Source organism: Lepidochelys olivacea (assembly GCF_965140295.1).
Source record: "Lepidochelys olivacea isolate rLepOli2 genome assembly, chromosome: 1".
Taxonomy (NCBI): Eukaryota; Metazoa; Chordata; order Testudines; family Cheloniidae; genus Lepidochelys; species Lepidochelys olivacea.
The window spans coordinates 52,130,358-52,150,798 of record NC_140411.1 but is presented as its reverse complement, the minus strand read 5'-3'; the positions used below and the strand labels follow the sequence as shown (position 1 = coordinate 52,150,798).

The following is a 20,441-nucleotide window of genomic DNA, read 5'->3' as shown; positions in this document are numbered from 1 at the left end:
TGAAATTAAATGTCTATTTCCTTAATCTCCATATGTTAAAACATGCAAAACACACCACAAGTTACATACAGGTAAAAACAGTTGGATAAAGTAAAACGGGATAAAAAAATCTATCAGAAATACTTGAAACTGAAAACAAAGCTAGAAATAATTATTTGATCATGTTGCTTTCAAAATCCATCTCTCAAGGAATTTCAATAATTATTGCCGTTTCCGTTACAGACTGATTGTGAAAAAGATTCCATTATCAAAACACTGTTAACTTTAGTTTCTATCTTCTAATACTTTTGTTCTCTTTGTAGCATATAGAATTATACATTTATCTACTTTATTCTCAAAAAGAGACTGAATTCAAATTCTCAATACTCCTTTAAGTAGGGATCTGTTTGAAAAGTCTGAATAGGGCAAATGTGTCTATGGCGATTAAAAAAAAAATCACAGTTTTCTTACAGAGATATGTCGTAAAAAAACTACATTATTCTCAAATTATTTTCAATAAATTGTGTTGGTTATTTAATGTGTGTGTGTCCAATGATCATTTCTGAATAAAATCCCTCATTTTGAGCTAGGTGTTCTTAAGTTTATGCATTCCATAATAACTGATTGTTTCCCATTTTAAAACAAATTCAATGAAGATTTAATACTACCTAAACAAAGTACTATATAATATTGATTATACCAGCAGTTGCAATTAAGCTAACATTCTACTGGAGACATCTTATTGCATTTCATGAATTCAGGTGTGCATACTTCTATACATTAGTGTTTTTATTACAGAAAATGGCAGTACTTGGTAAGATTTTAACTATGTACTTCATCTACTGTATGTAAAACTATTACTGCAAGACATCTCTTTAAGACAGGAATTACATTACTTTTAAGGGGTTAATTCATTTTTTCAATTTATCTTCATGTACAGGGAAGCACCAATTAGTCCAATGATCTGCCTCAGTAATGAGGTTAATATTTCACCAGCTCATTGGACAGTAAAATTAAATTTTCATTTTTCTTCCTGAACAGTTACAGAGGCTAGCAAAATGAATGTTAACTGGAAGCAATCATTCTGGAAAAACTGGACTCTTTCAATAATAGCCATAGTCATAAGACAAAATTCACTAGTGTTAACTTTACACACCCTTATGCTCACATCTACACACCCACATGCACCCACACTGTGTCACTATATAACTTTAGTCCAGTAGTTCTATCAGTAATGATATAATTGAAGTTTGAGAGGTAAAAGTGAGATAACTTGACTGGTAAAATACTCATTCACTTTTTTTCCTGCCGTGAACAATAATTGGCATACTCAAAATAATCAAATATTTACAAAATAAATACATTTAAATATTGTTTAATAAAATAAAACTGATTTATAATTTAAAATGCAGTAGATGGTAAAAAAAACTTTCACACATCTTTTAAGTGGGATGCTTGCTAATATGATATGATGCCTATGTAACATTATTACAACATCAATATGTAAAACTGTTTCAGACTTTAAGCACCATCTTACTTTAGGTATATCTAAGATTCATAGTGGTACATGATTACATTTAATTTTTTTTATTTTAATTACTTACAGATTTTATCTTGCCAATTTCAAACATATTTCTAAGGCTTTTCACAAGACAATAAGTATAATAAAAATGTTATAGAGAAATGTCTTGGTTTCCTTACTAGAAAATAAGATTGACTTAAGGCTGTTCCTTTAGGGAATTTAGTTAATATTCTAAATCTTATTTGCTAACAGAAGCTGGAAGTTAATTGAATTTTCTCATTTTGTCTAGAGTTCTGACAGATCTTATACCTCAACATATTCTTCAAAGAGCAGATAACTCAATCTTCTATTGTCATTTTAGGTTACTGTATGATGCCCTGATAAATATCAAATGTTATTTATTGTTGAGGCAATATGAAACTTCACTCTGACATACACTTAATTATAAATGTGATTTTATCTAAGCTCAAAATATCCAGTATATGTTTCATAATAAAGTTGTTGCAATCCCATCTGACAAGTGTGTGCTGTCTGGCCTGACAAAATGAAGTAAAGGTTATATGTATTCAAAATGACAACAAGATATCTCTGTGTCTTATATTTTTCTGCTATGTCAAGGAGCACAAGAACTAGTACATCAAAGCGTAGGTTTTAGCGAGCTGCTTCGATGAGATAAAAACCTCATCAAAATTGAGATTACTGGCTTCTATGTCTTGCCACAAGGTGCTTGTTGGCATTCCCTGACAGATGAATATGTTCATACAGCTATTTATTATCTTCAAGGCTACCAAATCAATCAAACCTAATTCTAATGCAATGCCACCCAAACATTAAAACATGCTTGTGTGAATTATTTTATATATGAGCATATAGACACACAAACATATACACATAGGCAAAAACAGGAATAATCAAAATTTTTATATTGAAGCATCATAGATAAACTTTTTAATATCAAAACATATTGCCTGATAAAACCATGTTAAACAAAAAGATTTTTAACATTGTTCTATCAAAAGTTCTCAAATATATCAAAAGATATGTTTGAACAGGAACATGAGAAATTCTAAGTAAACAAAAAGAAAAAAGTTCATTCATCTCCAGTAATTAATTAATTCTTATTAGCTTAGCAAGAAGAAAAGGTACTGAATATCATCTTCCAATTTATAAGTTATACCCGGTAAATAAGATGAAAAAGTACTAGAAAGCATTGGTATTGGTAGTGAAAATACTATACTATTTACAGAACATCAATATTTATTATTTTTCATAAAGCACTTCAAGTGTGCTAGCCTTTAGTTTTATTTATTATACACAAAACTCACATTCTATTGATAAAATCCAGCAAAAATAATTTCACTATTAAATGTTGTTTGTTTTACTACTTGCAATAAAGTCAGACAAGTTCTTTGTGAACCTTAAAAATCTGCCATATCAAGTTAGTAGGCATTCTGATTAAGGGGTTTCTTCAAGCTGTAAATATTTTCATGCATTTCAGTGAAGGGATAAGAAGATAAACTAGTTCCTTGTGTTTGACATTTACCAAAGCTTTCAAAAACTGGCTTTCAAATGCCTTCAATGTAAATTTCTCTCTCTCTCGGAAAAAAAAAATCTGTATTGTATGAGGTTACAGTCTAAGTGATGGCTGAGTGAAAACAGAAAAGCAGGAATTCATCTAGTCTTGAGCTTACCTCAAATTCGGCATGTTTGTGTACATCTTCAGCTCTTTGTCGGTTCAAAATAAACTCCGCCTCATTTGCAACACGCACTATGTGGTCTTTCATTGCATGACATAATAATCTAAAACAAAATAAAACACTTGAAATCCATCTTCATATTTGACTTCTTTGAATAAATTATTTTAATAAGTTTGCCTTAGAATGGAAAAAGTTGAAGATTTGCCAAATGAAATATAATTGCTAAATTAGTTTACATTAATAATTTAACTTTTTCAGAAGAGTTCATTGTAATTTCATATTTTTGTGAAAAAACAGAGAAAACTCTCTACAATGAAAGAGGCCTTATGCAGTGAGTTTAGTATCAGCTAGCTAACTAAAGGAAACACTGCTTACAGAAGTGTTGTAATTTGGACCTGTTTATAGTGAGACTGCAACCACAATTATAGCATGAATATAGGAACATTATTTCTTTTTTTTGGAACAACTGCTTAACTGTTACTGGTAATTCATCTAGCTAACTAAAATTTGAATGCCCACAGTGCATAAAAGATGCAATGTCTTTATATTTTTATGTATAACAGCAGCATAAATCAAAGAAATGCAAAAAAAAAATGCACAATATAACTTGAATTATTTGAATGCACCATTATTAAAATATCAGTATTGCCAAAAATCAAATATCCAAAAATCATGAGATTCCTGTCATAAAATCAGATTCTTAATACATAAATTACTTTGGATTTTTTCCAATTTGCTTTTGGTTTTTGAACCTTTTGGGTGAACTCAGGTAATATTAAGCTTTTCTCTTCATTCAAGAGGGCTAGAAACTCACTTTTTTTACAAATATGAAAGCTGAGATTAAATGAAAATAGATTTTCTTGTAATCAGAAGTTTCCAGTAGCTGGGGATTTAAGAAAAATATCATGAGACTCATGATAAAATTGCAATTGGCAACACTACATGTCATAATAATTGAAAAAAAACCCGGAATTGAGAGCTCTTTTTCAAAAATGACATTGCTCTCTCTCCCCCTATTATTGTTAGGAGTAGCTCTTTGGGTGGGAATGTCAAAAGTGCTACAATACAGGCCTAATTTTGCTCATTGAAGGCAATGAGAGTTTTGTACATTTGTCCCATGGGACTTAGGTGTTTTGACATTTTTGAAAATCTCGTTAGGTGCTTATTTGCATCTTTAGTGCCTAAATATCTTAAAAATCTAGCCCTGAGTGAACAGATAGCAGTGAGATTTATTCATGGTTATCACTACATTAGTATTTTTCAATTTATAAAAAGGAAGATGTGTCTCAGTTTTATGAGACTCCTGGAGAGGGAAAGAGGCTCAAGGCAACTGCTTCAGGGGATAGGTCAGTGGTACTTTATCAGAGATTTCTGAAAAACAGAATTGCATTTAAATTTGTTGCCATTTCTATTCAAGGAAACAGGACTTTGTACAGTTAATAAATAAACTATGAAAATACTTTACTTGGTGTCACTGATTTCTGCTTCAAACAGGAAACTGGCCTAAAAGGCCCCAAAATACACTTCCATTCAGCAAAGAGGTGGTAGCAACAACATCATTATCGCTATCTTGTCTGAATTAAATCACAGTCCACTAGCTCTTATCCAATCCCAAATTCATGTTGACACAGTGGATTTCATTCAGCTATTCTAGTTGGGTCAGATGTGATGGAGATGAAGAGCTGCGTGTCATCATCATATTAAATATACTGCAGCTCTCAGGTTTCAGAGTAGCAGCTATGTTAGTCTGTATTCGCAAAAAGAAAAGGAGTACTAGTGGCACCTTAGAGACTAACCAATTTATTTGAGCATAAGCTTTCGTGAGCTACAGCTCACTTCATTGGATGCATTCAGTGGAAAAATTGAAGTGAGCTGTAGCTCACGAAAGCTTATGCTCAAATAAATTGGTTAGTCTCTAAGGTGCCACCAGTACTCCTTTTCCTTATATTGCAGCACATAACTCCCCATTAACCAAACCAGCAGCCTCATGTACGACTTGAACAAGAGCGGTGACAACATAGGAAAGTCTTCTCAGGGGCATCATTTTCTATGGAGCAGTGGGAGCAGTTGCCCTCCACAACCCCGAACTTTTCATAGCTCCCTGGTAGCCAGGCTGTGGTGTCTCCCCCAAGCCTGCAAGGAGTGCTGTTGGGCAGGCTGGGGTAGGTCACCTAATCCTTACATTATCAGTGATGCCCCTGCCGCCCCCGCCCTAGTCCTCAACAGCTGCACAGGAAGCACCAGCAGGGGTGTGGGCCAGAACAAATCACACAACAAGCCAGGCCCTGATCCAAGCCCTGCGTCAGCGATTGGTGAGACACCCACCCTGGCTCACTGTCTGCCCATATACCTCCCTGCTCCCCATCCCTACCCCCCACAGAGCAGGGAACAGGAGCAGGGAGAGAGAAGCAAGGATGCCCCCGAGCCCCTGAACTTTTCTGAAATGATGTCCCTGACTCCTGTGGCATTAGTATAATTGCTTACAATTACTATTTGGCATCTCTCAGAAAGACAGCAATGTAGCTAGTGTGGTTCAGGGATCCTTTGGTGCCAAGAGAGCCAGGGTTAAATAAGGTTTTACAGGGATCACCTGGGTCTGATATCTGCATAATAGTTCACTGAAGGGTGGCATGTGAAGTCTCTACTGAGAGCTTGTAGCCCACTGGTCATCATAATCATTGTGAAATGTATGGATGGATATTTAAGAAGTTATGCATTTGTACTGAAAATTATGTTCTTAAGATCTTGGAGTTAAGGCAGGTCACCAGGTGGTGACATACCTCAGAGCTGTTCCTTTCAGGCAGAGGGTAACAGACACCTATCTCCCTGCCTGGTCATTGGTGTATTACATACCTCACCCAGCATGTCTATTTCCAGACTGAACCATGTGCCAACTAAGTGATTGTGGAATATAGAAGAGAGGAAATCTACAGGAAGAAACAGTCAGCAGGGGGTGTCCTGTTTTTGAAGTATATCTTGGAGTACAAAGAGATACAATGACTACTTCAACTAAAAGGCAAACGGACAGCGTACTTGCCTCATGAAAGAACAATCACAGCCAGGCTGGCTGTAAAGCACTGCAAGGATTTTGGTGAGCAACAGCCTACCCTACTAGACATGAGAGGATCGTGTTAATTAAGACAAGGCTTGAGAATGTGTATTCCTATGTGAAGTACTTTGCACTTTATTAAATTTCATCTGGTTGAAATCAGACTCATTCTCCAATTTGTCAAGGTTGTTTTGATTTCTAATCCTGTCCTCCAAAGTGCTAGCAACCCCTCCCAGGTTGGTGTCATATGCAAATTTTATAAGCGAATTCTCCACTACATTATGCAAGTGATTAATGAAAATATTGTACTCTATTAGACCCATGACACACACCTGTGGAACCCCATTAGATACACCTTCCCAGTTTGACAGCAAACCATTGATAACTTGTCTGAGTATGGTCTTTCAACCAGTTATGCACCCTCTTGATAGTAATTTAATCTAAACCACATTTCCCTAGTTTGCTTATGAGTCTGTGTCAAAAGCTTTACTAAAATCAAGATTATCACTTCTTCAACTTCCTCACATGGACTAGGTCAGTAACCTTGTCAAAGAAGGAAATTAGGTGTGACATGATTTGTTCTTGACAAATCCATGTTGGCTATTACTTATACTCTTTTTAGGTGCTTACAACAGATTGTTTAATAATTTCTTCCAGTGTCTCTCCAAATAGACTGACTGGCGTATAATTCCCCACAGCCTCTTTGTGCCCCTTTTTAAAGATAGGTACTATATTTGCCCTTCTCCAGTCTTCTGGGAGTTCACCCATGCTCCAAGAATTCTTAAAGATAATCGCTAACTGTTCTGAGATTGCTTCAGCTAGTTCCTTAAATATCGTAGGATAAATTTCATCGGGTTCTGCCAACTTGAATACATTTAACTTATTTAAATATTCTTTAACCCAAAAAAAGTGGTCCCCAAACTTTTTACCTTGTACCCTACCTTACCCCTTACTGGGAGGGGGGGGAAGTGGACAGGGGTAAAGAGTGCCAAGACTGGGGCAACAGCTGGGGTGGGCGCAGAACAGGGTCAGAATCCAGGACCCCAACTGAGGGCCAGAAGCGGAGCAGGACGGCGCTCCCTCCCTACACTCTGTGGCGGCTGGCCCGGGACCCAGCCCCCCACGGAACGTTCCTCGTTCCCCCATCCCAAGGGGCACGCCCCACAGATTGGGGACCTCTGCTTTAACCTGTAATTTCCACATTGTGGTTTATGTTAACATTAAGTATTTTGTCACAATTAGCCTTTTTAGTGAAGACTGAAGCAAAATGGGCCTTAAACACCTCAGTCTTCTTGATGTCACCAGTTATTAGCTCTCCTTCCCTGCAAAGTACTGGGCCTACATTTCCCATTATTTTTCTTTTGCTCATATTGTATTTACAGAACATACTATCTTTTATGTACTTTGTTAGGTGAAATTCATTTTGTGCCTTAGCCTGATTTTGTCCTACATACTTGTGGTATTCTTTTGTATTCATCCTTAGCAATCTGTCCATGTTTCTACTTTTTGTAGAATTCCTTCTTTGATTTTCAGGTAACTGAAGAGCTCCCGACGGCGCCATATTGGCCTCTTATTAGTCTTCCTGTCTTTCCTCTGCATCAGGGTAGTTTGCTATTGTGCCTTTAATATTGCCTCTTTGAGAAACTGACAGCTCTCATTTGCTCCCTTTTCTCTTAGATTTTCTTCTCAAGGTACCTTTTCTACCAATTCTACCAGTTCTCTAACTTGGCTAAAGTTTTCTATTTTGAAGTTCACTGTCTTTATCCTGCAGCTCTCACTACTTCTTTTCCTCAGGATAATGTAACTGTTTCATGACCTCTTTCACACAAATTGCTTCCAACTAATTCCTCTCTGTTAATCAGAATCAAGTCCGATGTCTAAAATTTGTAGACAGTTAAGTATTTTTATGGTGAACTCCCTTTGCATTACGTGCTGAACACAGGTCTAAACTTTCTAGAGGTGACTTACTGAATTGCATTCCAGATAGCTGCTCTGCCTAGGAAAGAGGCTTAAGTAATACGTTGAAGCCATCAATACAGTAATCTGAGGCTGTCAGCTTTGAATGATTCAACTACAGGTACCCAAGGAACAATGGGTTTTCTACAGAGAGGTGGATGAAGCATAAAAAGGGGTGGTGGTAGGGGGCCAACCATCAGAACTGAAAGCCTTGCAAGAACAAGAGGGCAGCCTGAAACGCCAGCAGACTCTGACTCTCAGAAGGGGTGAGATCGACTCGGGGAGGATGCATCTCAGGACTCTGTTGTTTTACAAAGAGCTGTAACACTCAAGTGCTTTTAAATGTAAAGTAATTGTGGTTAAGAAATTCCTTTGCTAAGTCTGTGTTCCTTGCTTTCCTGCCATGTTGACCCCAAGGAGGTTAAACTAAAAGCCAAGAGTGCCCACAGCCTTGGCCGAACTCTGGGAAAATGTATGCAAGTGACTGGGGAGCTTGTTTCAGGGGCTAGAACCACTAGATTGTGGATCCCATGGCCAAAGAAAGGACTCAGGCAAGCGATATAAGCCAGGGAGTGAGCCTTAGAGTCCCAGAGCTAGAAACAGTGAACAGACTTTGCCCAAACTGAGTTGACTTGGAAGCATGTAGGACCATGTGGTTGGACTACTCACAATAGAATGGTGTCCATACTGGGTCAGGTTGTGACAGTAGTCATTAATCCTCCTACCCAAATGATGTCTTCAGATATGAATTTTCACATTCATCAATTTTCTTTTTTAGTTTTGCTATGTTGCAGTCAGTTCTTGCAAGCAACATATCTTGCATAGACTGGAAGTAAAGAGGACTCTTAGTTTTTTATATTGCTGGAAAAAAGTCATGCTTATGTCCTGTGACAAAGTTTCTGCTCTACCTTGGTGGGTCTTGCGCTTATTGGCGGATTTGCTTGCTTTGGAGCTTCACGGCAGCCCTCAGCTTGGCCGTTTTTCTGAATTCACAGTCCAGATTGACTCCTCCTGTGTCTGACCAGGAGTTGTGAGGATTTGGGGGGAACCCAGGCCCGCCCTCTACTCCGGGTTCCAGCCCAGGGCCCTGTGGAATGCAGCTGTCTAGAGTGCCTCCTGGAACAGCTGTGCGACAGCTACAACTCCCTGGGCTACTTCCCCATGGCCTCCTCCCAACACCTTCTTTATCCTCACCATAGGACCTTCCTCCTGGTGTCTGGTAATGCTTGTACACCTCAGTCCTCCAACAGTCCGTGTTCTCACTTTCAGCTCGTAGTGCCTCTTGCTCTCAGCTCCTCACACGCATACCACAAACTGAAGTGAGCTCCTTTTTAAAACCCAGGTGCCCTAATTAGCCTGCCTTAATTGATTCTAGCAGCTTCTTGATTGACTGCAGGTGTTCTAATCAGCCTGTCTTAATGGTCTCCAGAAGATTCCTGATTGTTCTGGAACCTTCCCTGTTACTTTACCCAGGGAAAAGGGACCTACTTAGCCTGGGGCTAATATATCTGCCTTCTATTACTCTCCTATAGCCATCTGGTCCGACCCTGTCACAGTCCCCCAATCTTTCTGGATGCTCCAGATAAGTGAAAAAGGCAGCCTATTCCTAAATAGCAACAGTCAAAATGTATTACAGAATGCACATTTGATATAGTTTAGCTAAGATCCCGCTCCCTGTCCCCACTCCTGAAGACCTGCCTGCTCACTTGTCCAGAGGAACAGATGTACTTTCATCAGATGCTCATTGATGAGATCTGCCAAGATGCAACTTAGACAAGCTTTGGAGCTTAAACAGAGCTCTGTGTAAGCTTGAAAGCTTCTGTCTCTCACCAACAGAAGTTGGCCCAATAAAAAACATTACCTCACCCACTTCGTGTCTCTAATCTCATTGCTAAACAGTCAGTCCACAACAAACTTGATACACAGCTTTGTCCTTTGCAACATACAACACTAACATCATCAAGCTAGCCCAGTGCTTGGGCAACCTCAACTCATGGATGAAGAATAGCAGACTGAAGCTAAACCGAACCAAAACAGTGATTATGCTGGTTGACAAAGAAAAACATTTTAAGGAATTTTGAGCTATCATGCAGTCTCCTCTGCTTTGAAATGCCAACACACAATTAGTCAGGTCAGTCCACAGTTTAGAAGTGCTCCAAAATTCTTCACGGATACTGAGCTCTCACATACAAAGTGTAATTCAGTGACACCGCTAACATCTATGTATGAGTAAGACACCGTACCGCATCCTCACAACTTGTGACCTGCCTTGTGACCTGCCTTATAAATTACTGTCATCTCCTGACTAGGACTAGGGCATTGCTATGTGTTTAGACACGAAATCGTCAATCCTGAGGAAAATACAACTAGTGCAGAATTCAATAACTCAGCTCCTCAAAAACACAGGCTACTGTGAGTATATTAAACCTGTCCTCTGACCATTACACTAGGTCCCCATTCCTCAGAATATCATGTCTACTTCAAGATCTTTGGCCTTATCTTCGGAGCTGGGGGGGGGGAGTGTGTAACTAAATGATTACCTAAAGAGAGGCTTCCAGATCAAAACAAGGTTTATAGTTGATAACTCTGTTTCTCTGGTGTCTGAGGCATGCATTACTACCTACAAGGTTATCTTGGCCACCACTTGGCCTTCCTTGATTATGCCCTTACGCTGTCCCCTCTACTGCATGAGAGCTCTGCAAAGAAGGGTGTCAACCTGTCCCATGTAAGAAAGTCATTCTTGGCCAGCAGGGCCTGGCAGTTTGCCACATGCAGTGAAACTGAGGAGTGTGCCTTCCTCCCAAACAGGTCACTCATTTGGGGACTGTGTCTTTCGGTGTACCTTTGCTCAACCTTAACTTCTCTTGTACAGCTGACGCAACCAAAGGGCCTGGATTGGCTTGAGTGCAGAAGTACTCAAACGCTAAAGGGGGAACCTAGTACCATTTCTTGACTCATTTTGCCATTGGTACTGTAGTGAATCATATCTGCCACAGAGATTTTAGCTGGATCTAGCAGTCCCTCATCAACAGGGAGCGTAATCCTGATTGACCAGAAGCTGACAGCATGTCACACTGCATATGGGATTTCTTTGATATGACCAAAAAGTCTTTATGTCTGGGGTCTCAGCAATCCTCACAAAGAGCTCCTGGAACGCTTTAAATACATCCAGTGCCTGGACTGATGCTGGAGATACCACTTCATGCACATTGTGTAAAGAGTTGTCACTTTGGATGGGCTATCACCAGCAGGAGAGTGAATTTGTGTGGGGGGGGTGGAGGGTGAGAAAACCTGGATTTGTGCTGGAAATGGCCCACCTGATGATCACTTTAGATAAGCTATTACCAGCAGGACAGTGGGGTGGGAGGAGGTATTTTTTCATATTCTCTGTGTATAAATAAAGTCTGCTGCAGTTTCCACGGTATGCATCCGATGAAGTGAGCTGTAGCTCACGAAAGCTCATGCTCAAATAAATTGGTTAGTCTCTAAGGTGCCACAAGTACTCATCTTCTTTTTGTATTGCATTTGAAAAGCAATGGGCTGAGATTATAAGTGAGATTCAAAAGCCATTCTAATACTTCTGAATTAACCAGATGGATCCCCCTGGTGCCACCACTGCTAGCGTGAATGGGGCAGTTGTCCATGACGTGTTGCATGGTTTGTACCTCATCACAGTCACATTTTGGCAATTCTTTAATTTTCCATTTCTGGAGGAAATTCCACACCTTCTCTGCATTGTCTGAATGCATTAAGTACAGTTCAGTGCTTCCTGGGATTCTGGTTTCTCTGTACTCCTTTCATTGAATCTTCAATCAAGTCTTTGTTTGGGACATCACAAGTGGCCTCCTGATTCAAGTCAGTAAGTGTGCCGTCCTTTCTATTGGCCTGTAATGTTGGTGTGTGTATCCAGAAATGCGTCCTGGATTTGAGTTGAGAGGGTGGCAGTGAATTGAAAACTTGTATCAGCAGGTTCAGAGCAACCAGAATCTTCTTGTACTCCTGGACCACGGAGCAACCAGAATCTTCTTGAACTCCCAGACCACAGCATTGTCTCACTTGATGTTGGCATGTGCAATGCCCGCCAAAACTTAGAAGCCACAGTATTGGCATTGATTTGAGAAAGCCGTTAAACATTCTTAAGTATGGCATTAATTCAGTGTCAACAATATTAGCATGGGAGCTGTTGCACCAGACTGGTGGACAATATTCCACTGTTGGCAAGAGCCTAGCTTGTATTGACGTTTGAAGTGTGTGCACATCATATCCCCAGCATGTGCCAGAAAGTTTCTGGATGATGTTAACCCTTTTCTTTATCTTCTTTAGGTGTTGTCAAGGTGTTGGCTAGAGCTCAGTGTCTGATTACAGGTAATGCTAACATACTGTGGATCGTGGCCACACGAAAGAGGCAGATGAGAAAAGTCCACTTTCAGAGGCACTTTGGCCTCATGGTTACTCAAGTGGAAGGCAGAGAACAAGTGGTTTTGAAGCATTGGGTTTCAGTCGCCAAGCTTTGAAGTACATCTTAAGTGTCTGGAAGTCATCGTTCATGACTTTTTCTGTGGCCTTCAGAGAGAACACTTGTGTTGTTAGTTCAATGTCATTTGCAGAGATGAATTTACAAGATGATGGGACTGGAATGTCACTGGTATAGAGATTGAACAATGCAGGTGCTAAAACATATCCCTATGGGAGGCTGTTGTTCAATCTCTGTGATTTACTGGCAGATGTGCTAAGGTGTACGGTAAATCTTCTGTTATTCAGCATCTAGGTGATGAGTCTGATGGTTGATTCACATGGGAAAGCTAATGATAACTCCAGCATGAGCCCTTTGCACCATACAGTATTTTATTCAGAAAAAAAAGGTCTATGAATGCTGATGTTTGTAATTTTCACTGATAATCAGATTCTAGGTAGCTGGTTAAGGTCACAGCAGTTGCGACCAGTTCTAAATCCAGCCTGCTCTTTGGGGACCAGTTGCTCCAGTGTCAGCTGTAACTTTAAAAGTAGGAGCTACTCCAACAGTTAAAGCAACTGGTAAGGAGGGAGATGGGCTGGTAGCTTTTTAGGTCAGTGGCCTCTTTTCTGGCTTAAAATGGTTATAAACTTGGTTACCTTCCACACTTTTGGTATAATACTAGAAGAGTGGATGTTGCTGAAGAAGCCTACCAGCCACTTTCTTGCTTTTGGACCAAGTTCTTCAAGAATTCTGGATACAGTCTGTTCATTCTGCCCTATTTTCTGATTTAGTGTTGGAAACACCCTTGGTCCACTTCATCTACTATGTAGGGGGCAGAAAGGGGTGAAGTCACCAGGTGCTGATTTAGTGCACAGTAAAGTTGTTTGTGGACTTGCCACCTGGATGTTTTAGTCATCGGCACAAGGGAGTTGGCAATTAACTGCGTGGAGATGGCATGTGCACTTAGTTGAGGTAGTTTGTAGGCTGCTGGAGCCACACTGCCTAAAAGACAGAGGAGCTTCCAGGCTTTGTGACTTGACACAGTGAAGTCAAGCACCATCACCATTTCATACCACCTTGTTCTTGCTGAGTTCAAAGATTCAAGCAATACCATTGCAATTACAGGGCTTTTGTTGGCTTGACATTGGTGGAAGAGTGCCTCGCTCTCTTCTGTCCAACAAGGAGTTGTGACATCACCCAGGGTACAGTCTGAACTGTTGAACAGCTGTGTCCCCTCAGTTCTCCAATCTGGGGTGCTTTTTACACTGCTTCGCTGTGTAAGCAACCACGCCTGGTCTGCGCTCACACAGCCTTCAGCATGTAAATTACTCCCAGTTACACTGCATGGTTGCTATGGCCAGCCACTCATGGATTACACTGCAGAGTAACACCAGCAAACTCTCTGGTCCCAGACTTTACCCCAGAAATGTGCATCTTTGTACTGCCTAGCACCCTCCTGGACAATACAAACTCCTCTAAAGTCAGTCATTTATTAATAGAAAATGATATGCACACGCCTTGTTATCCCAAAAGGAGTTTTTCAAACACTTCAATCTAAACGCACAGGTTTAGATAAAACAATAAAACTAGTTTATTAACTATAGAAATATAGATTTTAAATGATTACAAATAATGAGGCATAAAAATCAGAATTGGTTATATTTATTGGGAAATAAAAGTAAAACACAACTAATACCTAACTTAATAAGCTAAATAAATTCAAAAGCAAAGGTCTCTCTCACCACATGTTCCACCAGACTTTACTGGCAAAATCCCCTTTCAAACAGGATCTCTCCCGCATTCCAATGCTGCTTTTTTTTGGTTTCTGCTGGTGTTGTTGGTGACATGGGTAGAGAGATAAGAAGAGAGAGATGTTTTGGGGCATCTGCCTTCTCTCCTTATAGTCCTTTCTCTTGCACAAGAATCATCTCCAGCTGAGTTTCAGCAGATAGAAATTCTGTTTGGACAGGAATCTCAAGCTGTTCCTTTGTCAAAATGTAGATTTTCATCCACACCATCTTTCCTGCCAAAGAATGGCCACTGAATCAGCTGATGGTCCATTTGATTTCATTGACACCTGACTGAAGGGTCAGTTTGTCTTTTGTCCCTGCTGTGGCTCCCAATAGAGCCCTGCACCTTCTTGGATATCTGCTTTATATCTGTGGCTATAAATTGGGGGGCTCTACACCAGTAGTATTCTGGAGTTCATTTCTTTGGATCTGATGAGACCTTCATGGAATGATCGAGAAGGCAGAGTTTCAGCTTCATGACTTGTGCATTCTAGCAGAGAAGGATAAGCACACTGAACATCTGCTTGGAATATGCAATTCTCCCAGGCAGAAGAGACACTTATGTCTCTAGCCTTCAAGGGAATAAGTTCATCACAGGATGGACATGGCTTGAAGCCTGCAGGTTTTGGTCCACCATGTTAAGGAGCCCACTACAAGGGACTCTGTATGAGGAGGTGTACGTCTGACCAGTTGCGTTAGGTCCAGACATGTCAGGTTAGTTCACAGCAGTCAATAAAGAGTTTGAAAGGTTTTGAAGACATTTAGCCTGAGCTAAAAATTAGCAGGTTGTATACTCCCCAATTTTCATCTTGCTGCCAGGGGCAGTAAGGAGGAAGTGAGGGAGGGTTGCGAATATCCCATCCTTTCTGAGTTCATATGGTAGCAAAAGGTGGCACAAGGTGATGAACAGCCTGGATGGAGACTGCTACTAAAAAAACCCAAACTCCTCTATCACATTCACAAGGTGCAGATGTACCTCTAGTGAGTTCCACATTGATATATACTCAAAAGAAGAATAGTACATATAAATGCTTTTGATTGAAGTGCGGTTTTCTTAAGGTCCTCAAAGACTGCTTACTACTTTTTATGCTAAATATTTTTCACTGGTATGTACTGTGTATCATTGTTAAAAAGTTTCATCACTTTCATTATTGGCTGTCATTAGTTTGGCTCTGAGCCAATGAATTTCCAAATAATTTTACATGTATATTTCAGCAAGTAAATGGAAATTTGAAATCCTAATTTTCAGGGACTGATATAACAGCTGTTAATGGGGTTCTTGATTTGTGAGACTACTATCATCAACTCTGCATATTCCCAATGTGAAATGAATTAAAGAGGCAAGCATAAAGCTGATAATTTACAATCAAATGCACAACTACAAAATGGGGAATAACTGACTAGAAGATGGTAGTACTGCTGAAAAGGATCTGGGGGTTGCAGTGGATCACAAATTGAACATGAGTCAACAATGTGATGCAGTTGCAAAAAAGGCTAACAACATTCAGAGGTGCATTAGCAAGAGTGTTGTATATAAGACATGGAAGACATGATTGTCCTGCTCTACTCAGCAATGGTGAGGATTGATGGCTGGAATACTGTGCCCAATTCTGGGTGCCACACTTTAGGACGCATGGACAAATTGGAGAGATTCCAAAGGAGAGCAACACAAATGATAAAAGATTTCAAAAACCTGACCTATGAGGAAAGGTTTAAAAAAACTGTGCATGTTTCATCCTGAGAAAAGGAGACTGGTGGGGACCTGATAATCTTCCAATGTGTTAAGGATTGTTATAAAGAAGATGATCAGTTATTCTCCTTGTCCACTGAATATAGACCAAGGAATAGTTGGCTTAATCTGCAGCAAGGAGATTTAGATTAGATATTAGGGAAAACTTTCTAACTATAGGAGTAGTTAAGATCTGGCGCAGGCTTCCAAGGAAGGCTGTGGAATCCCCATCACTGGAGGTTTTAACAACAGGTTGGACAAACACATGTATAGTGGGGAGGGATAGCTCAGTGCTTTGAGCATTGGCCTGCTAAACCCAGGGTTGTGAGTTCACTACTTGAGGGAGCCATTTGGGGTCTGGGGCAAAAATTGGGGATTGGTCCTGCTTTGAGTAGGGGTTGTACTAGATGAGATCCCTTCCAACCCTGATATTCTATGGTTCTATGTCAGGGATGGTCTAGGTGTACTCAGCCTTGCCTCAACATCTTGATGATATTTCAAGGTCCTACATTTCTATGATTCTAAGGACTGAAAAATTTTGCAGTGGCAATGTTCTTTTCAAATTGATATTTAATGGAATTTTCCTAGAAGATATTCTTCTTGCAAATATTACATTTATGTTATAACCAGAAGCTCTTTTTATACTGAAAACTACTAAAATAGTGCCTATGAATAATAGTTAACAATTATGCAACTTTTTAATTTTAATTGTCAAACATTAACTAATCCTCATAACAGCCCTTTGAGGCAGGTAAGTATTATCTCAATTTTAGAGATGAGAAAACTGAGACAGAGGTAACATAACTTGTCTAAGATTAGAGAGAGAGTCAGGAACAGAATCAGAAATAAACTCAGGAGTACCTGGGTAGTAATCCCATGTTCCTATAACTGGAAAATTGTGCCAGAATGTCATATAAATCATAACTACACAAATAAAAGCAGTTCAGACATCTATAGCACAACATTACCTTGAGTAAGCTAAAATACAAATATACTAATACACATTATTTAAAAACAGGATGCTATTTATCAAAACCCAAGCAACAGGAATGTGGACAATATGTTTTTACTTTAGGAGTCAAAACTAATTATTATAATGAAAAGTCTTGTTTCATTATATTTCCAGTGAAGTCATTAAAGATTACAATGGTACACAAATGTTTTGATGCAAAAACAACAAACAGGAAATCAAAATTAGGAAACCTTTTAATAACATCCATATTTTAAAACCTGAAGTTGGTGTAAGACTGAATGATTTAAAATTATGAACTACTCCCCTTGTACTTTTAATTTTGTTAAAAAAAGATGAGCTAGGCAGGGTTTATTTTGGTGAAACTGTTGATTTATTAAATAGATCATTCACAATCTAATTCAGACTTTTAAACTATTCTTAGTCTTCATTTTGCACTTTAATAATTTAAAATCCAGTCGTTATTGCATAGTGATTATATGCAATTTTACATCCCATTAACCGTGCTTTGTTTTAATTATAAAGATCCTTTGTTAGATTCCTCTAAATGATCCAGTTTATAATTTCAGGCTGTCCTAGGGAGCACTTTAATTCAGCTGCACATTCATCAACTGTTTATGTCCTGTTAATTGTTGACAACTGCACAATTGCATTCTCTAGCTATGATTGATGAATCATATTCACAAGTTTAGCTATTAAGTGGAATAAATATTTATAACAATTTCCACTTACAGGATTGTTATCTTTATCCCCAGAAGGGTAAATTAAAAACTGATCTGCTAACTGTGGAGGAGAACAAGTGTCCTAGTAATACACACACACATATTCTGAAACATACCTTTGACAAAAATATGTGGAAGAAGATGTATCTATGGATAGTTTGGTTAGACATTCATTTGATTGGGCCGAAAGAGCAAGTTCTTTAATACTGCTCCTTTTGCTTTGAAGGTTACTGCTAGATGGATGTACACAGTCCACTGATATTTCACGGTTATTACATATGAACTTAAAAAATGTGGTTTATACATTTTTTCAGCAGTGTAATTTTATCGAGTGTGCAATAATCAGATGTGATTTTACTATCAGATGTTGTAAACAAAAAAACAATTGGGTGAGTTTTCCAGCTAAAATGGTTAAGTTTAAAAATCATGGGAGACAAGCCAAGAAATTTGGACAAAACTATAGAAACCAAGTTTACTGTACAGTTTACTATCATTTAATATTTATACAACAATAGGCTTCAATAAATGATCCAGTCAGGATCATTTCCCCATTGTGATAGGTGCTCTACAAACACATACGAAGACATGATTCCTGCCCAGAAGAATTTAGTCACATGGGCCAGATTCTCAGATGACGTATATCAGTGTAGCTCCATTGCTTTCAAGGGAGCTGTGCTCATTTACACCAACTGAAAATCTAGCCCAAGTGTATAAACTTAGTTTCTAGATAGAGCTGTTTGCTGCATTATTTTTCAGTGTTTACTAATACAACTGAACCGCATATGAATATATCATACAATTAGACAAAAAATTATGCTCCTTCAATAAAGATAACATTTCAACAACGGAAGATTTGATGTTTCTGTATTGTTAATGTCATACTACCAGTAAAAATGAAACTATAAAACAAACCGCAAAAAAAATCTTCAACAAGTGTATTATTATGAAGATTTTTGTTCAGCACCACATATATCATCATCAAAGACATCTAGGTTTAAAAGGCTTCTACTCCTGGGTCAATAGAAGCTATATAGGCAATGGAGGTGATGACTACATCTGCCTTGGAATATCTTCTGCCAGCTAAGCCAGAGAGTGTACCATTATTGCTCAGCTGGCTGGATAGAGAGTATTGAAAAATGATGGCACAGGACAAAAGATAAAAGCAGACACAGACCAAAGTAACATTAAGATTACTCTAGTGTTAATAAATTATCTTAACTGCTTGTAAAACTAGGTAGCTCACATAAATTTGATGTTCAATCTGTTTTATGTAGTACCTTAGATAGAACCAAGTAGTCTAGATAAAATAATTTCTAATCAACTGAGAGTATAAGGAAGTGCATCTGTACAATGAATACTGTGCTCCTAAAGCAGATGGAGTGGCAGATGGGTTTACAGATTGGGCTCCCTAGATCCTCTGTGTAAAACAACCTTGCTACTCAGTAGGATAATGGCTCAAATCTCAAATAAACCTCAAACCTTTACACAGCACACAGGGTGTTTTCAGTCAATTATTAAGAGTTTAACATTTTATACCTTACTAAATTAAATATTTGCTTTGCACAGTATTTGTGCAGTAAATTTCTTTTAATTAAAATGGCCTTTTCTTGAGTCTTTCTGGAGCAGATGGTGAGAAAGTAGTATCACCCAATGGAATGAAATGCAAAATGACTACTTGTCCAAAAGCTTTAAAATTAATTACCTTCCTTCATTGATGAGCTCAATAAACGCCAGTCCTGCGTTCTTCTGAATAGAATTCTGCCATTCCTAAAGGGAAAAGAATACCATGTTTAAAAAGCAGCAAGGAATTTTAACAGGAAGCCTGAATTTGACCTTGATGAGTGTCTGAGGATTATCTGATCAACATTTTGCATGGGATTGTCTGCCCACCATATGCTTTGTCTTTTAAAATACACCTTCGTACTTCTGTAACATAATAACTGAAATTCTATCAGTGGTAGATGAGCAGCCAATATAACAATTAACTGAAAAGTATGAAAAATAACTATTAAAGATGACTTAGATTACCATTAACAAATCAAATTCTATTAAGATGAAAAAAATATTTCAAATATTCTCCTCAGTTTCAACCCGCCAGTGCCACTTTAGAAATTGAATGTAGTTACTGTCCATTCCCAATATGCTCTAAATATTCAGGAGTAGCCATTTTCCATGTATTTGGAGGGAAGCAAAGAGGTGGGAACAATTGGGATGCTTTGAAGAAGCCAGACCTAAGTGGCCCTCCTGCTCTCATCTGATAGGAAACCATTATTATAACTGGTCTAACCTCCCACTTTGCCTTGCATCCCTGACTGCTTGATCCAATCTCTTCTCTCAAGGGGGAAGAAGCAGTACAAGACTTCCTGGCAGGAAGTTCACAGTACTTCTGTTCATTTGCTTATAGAAGTGCGGTATGTGAGTAGAGTTAGGCTGGCTGCATTAGGTTAAGAGGTGTCAGTAACAGAGAATTGTACTTAAAAATAGTGTGTTGTTATTGCTTCCATTTAGCTGAAACTTTAATTTTTGAATTGTACAGATACTGTATTTCTCTATTGTCTTTGCATTTTTTAC

The 20,441-nt window shown here is 38.7% G+C and overlaps 1 protein-coding gene across 2 annotated transcripts in view; it reads right to left on the bottom strand.

Annotated features, from left to right (window-relative positions):
• NBEA (neurobeachin) overlaps positions 1-20,441 on the bottom strand; it is an 867,588-nt gene that overhangs the window by 387,960 nt on the left and 459,187 nt on the right. For both annotated transcript variants that reach the window (XM_084617023.1, XM_084617024.1), the window contains 2 exons: positions 19,573-19,637; positions 3,193-3,301 (listed from right to left, as the gene is read on the bottom strand). In XM_084617023.1, coding sequence (XP_084473149.1) covers positions 3,193-3,301; positions 19,573-19,637 — 174 coding nt within the window. The remainder of the gene's footprint in view (positions 1-3,192; positions 3,302-19,572; positions 19,638-20,441) is intronic.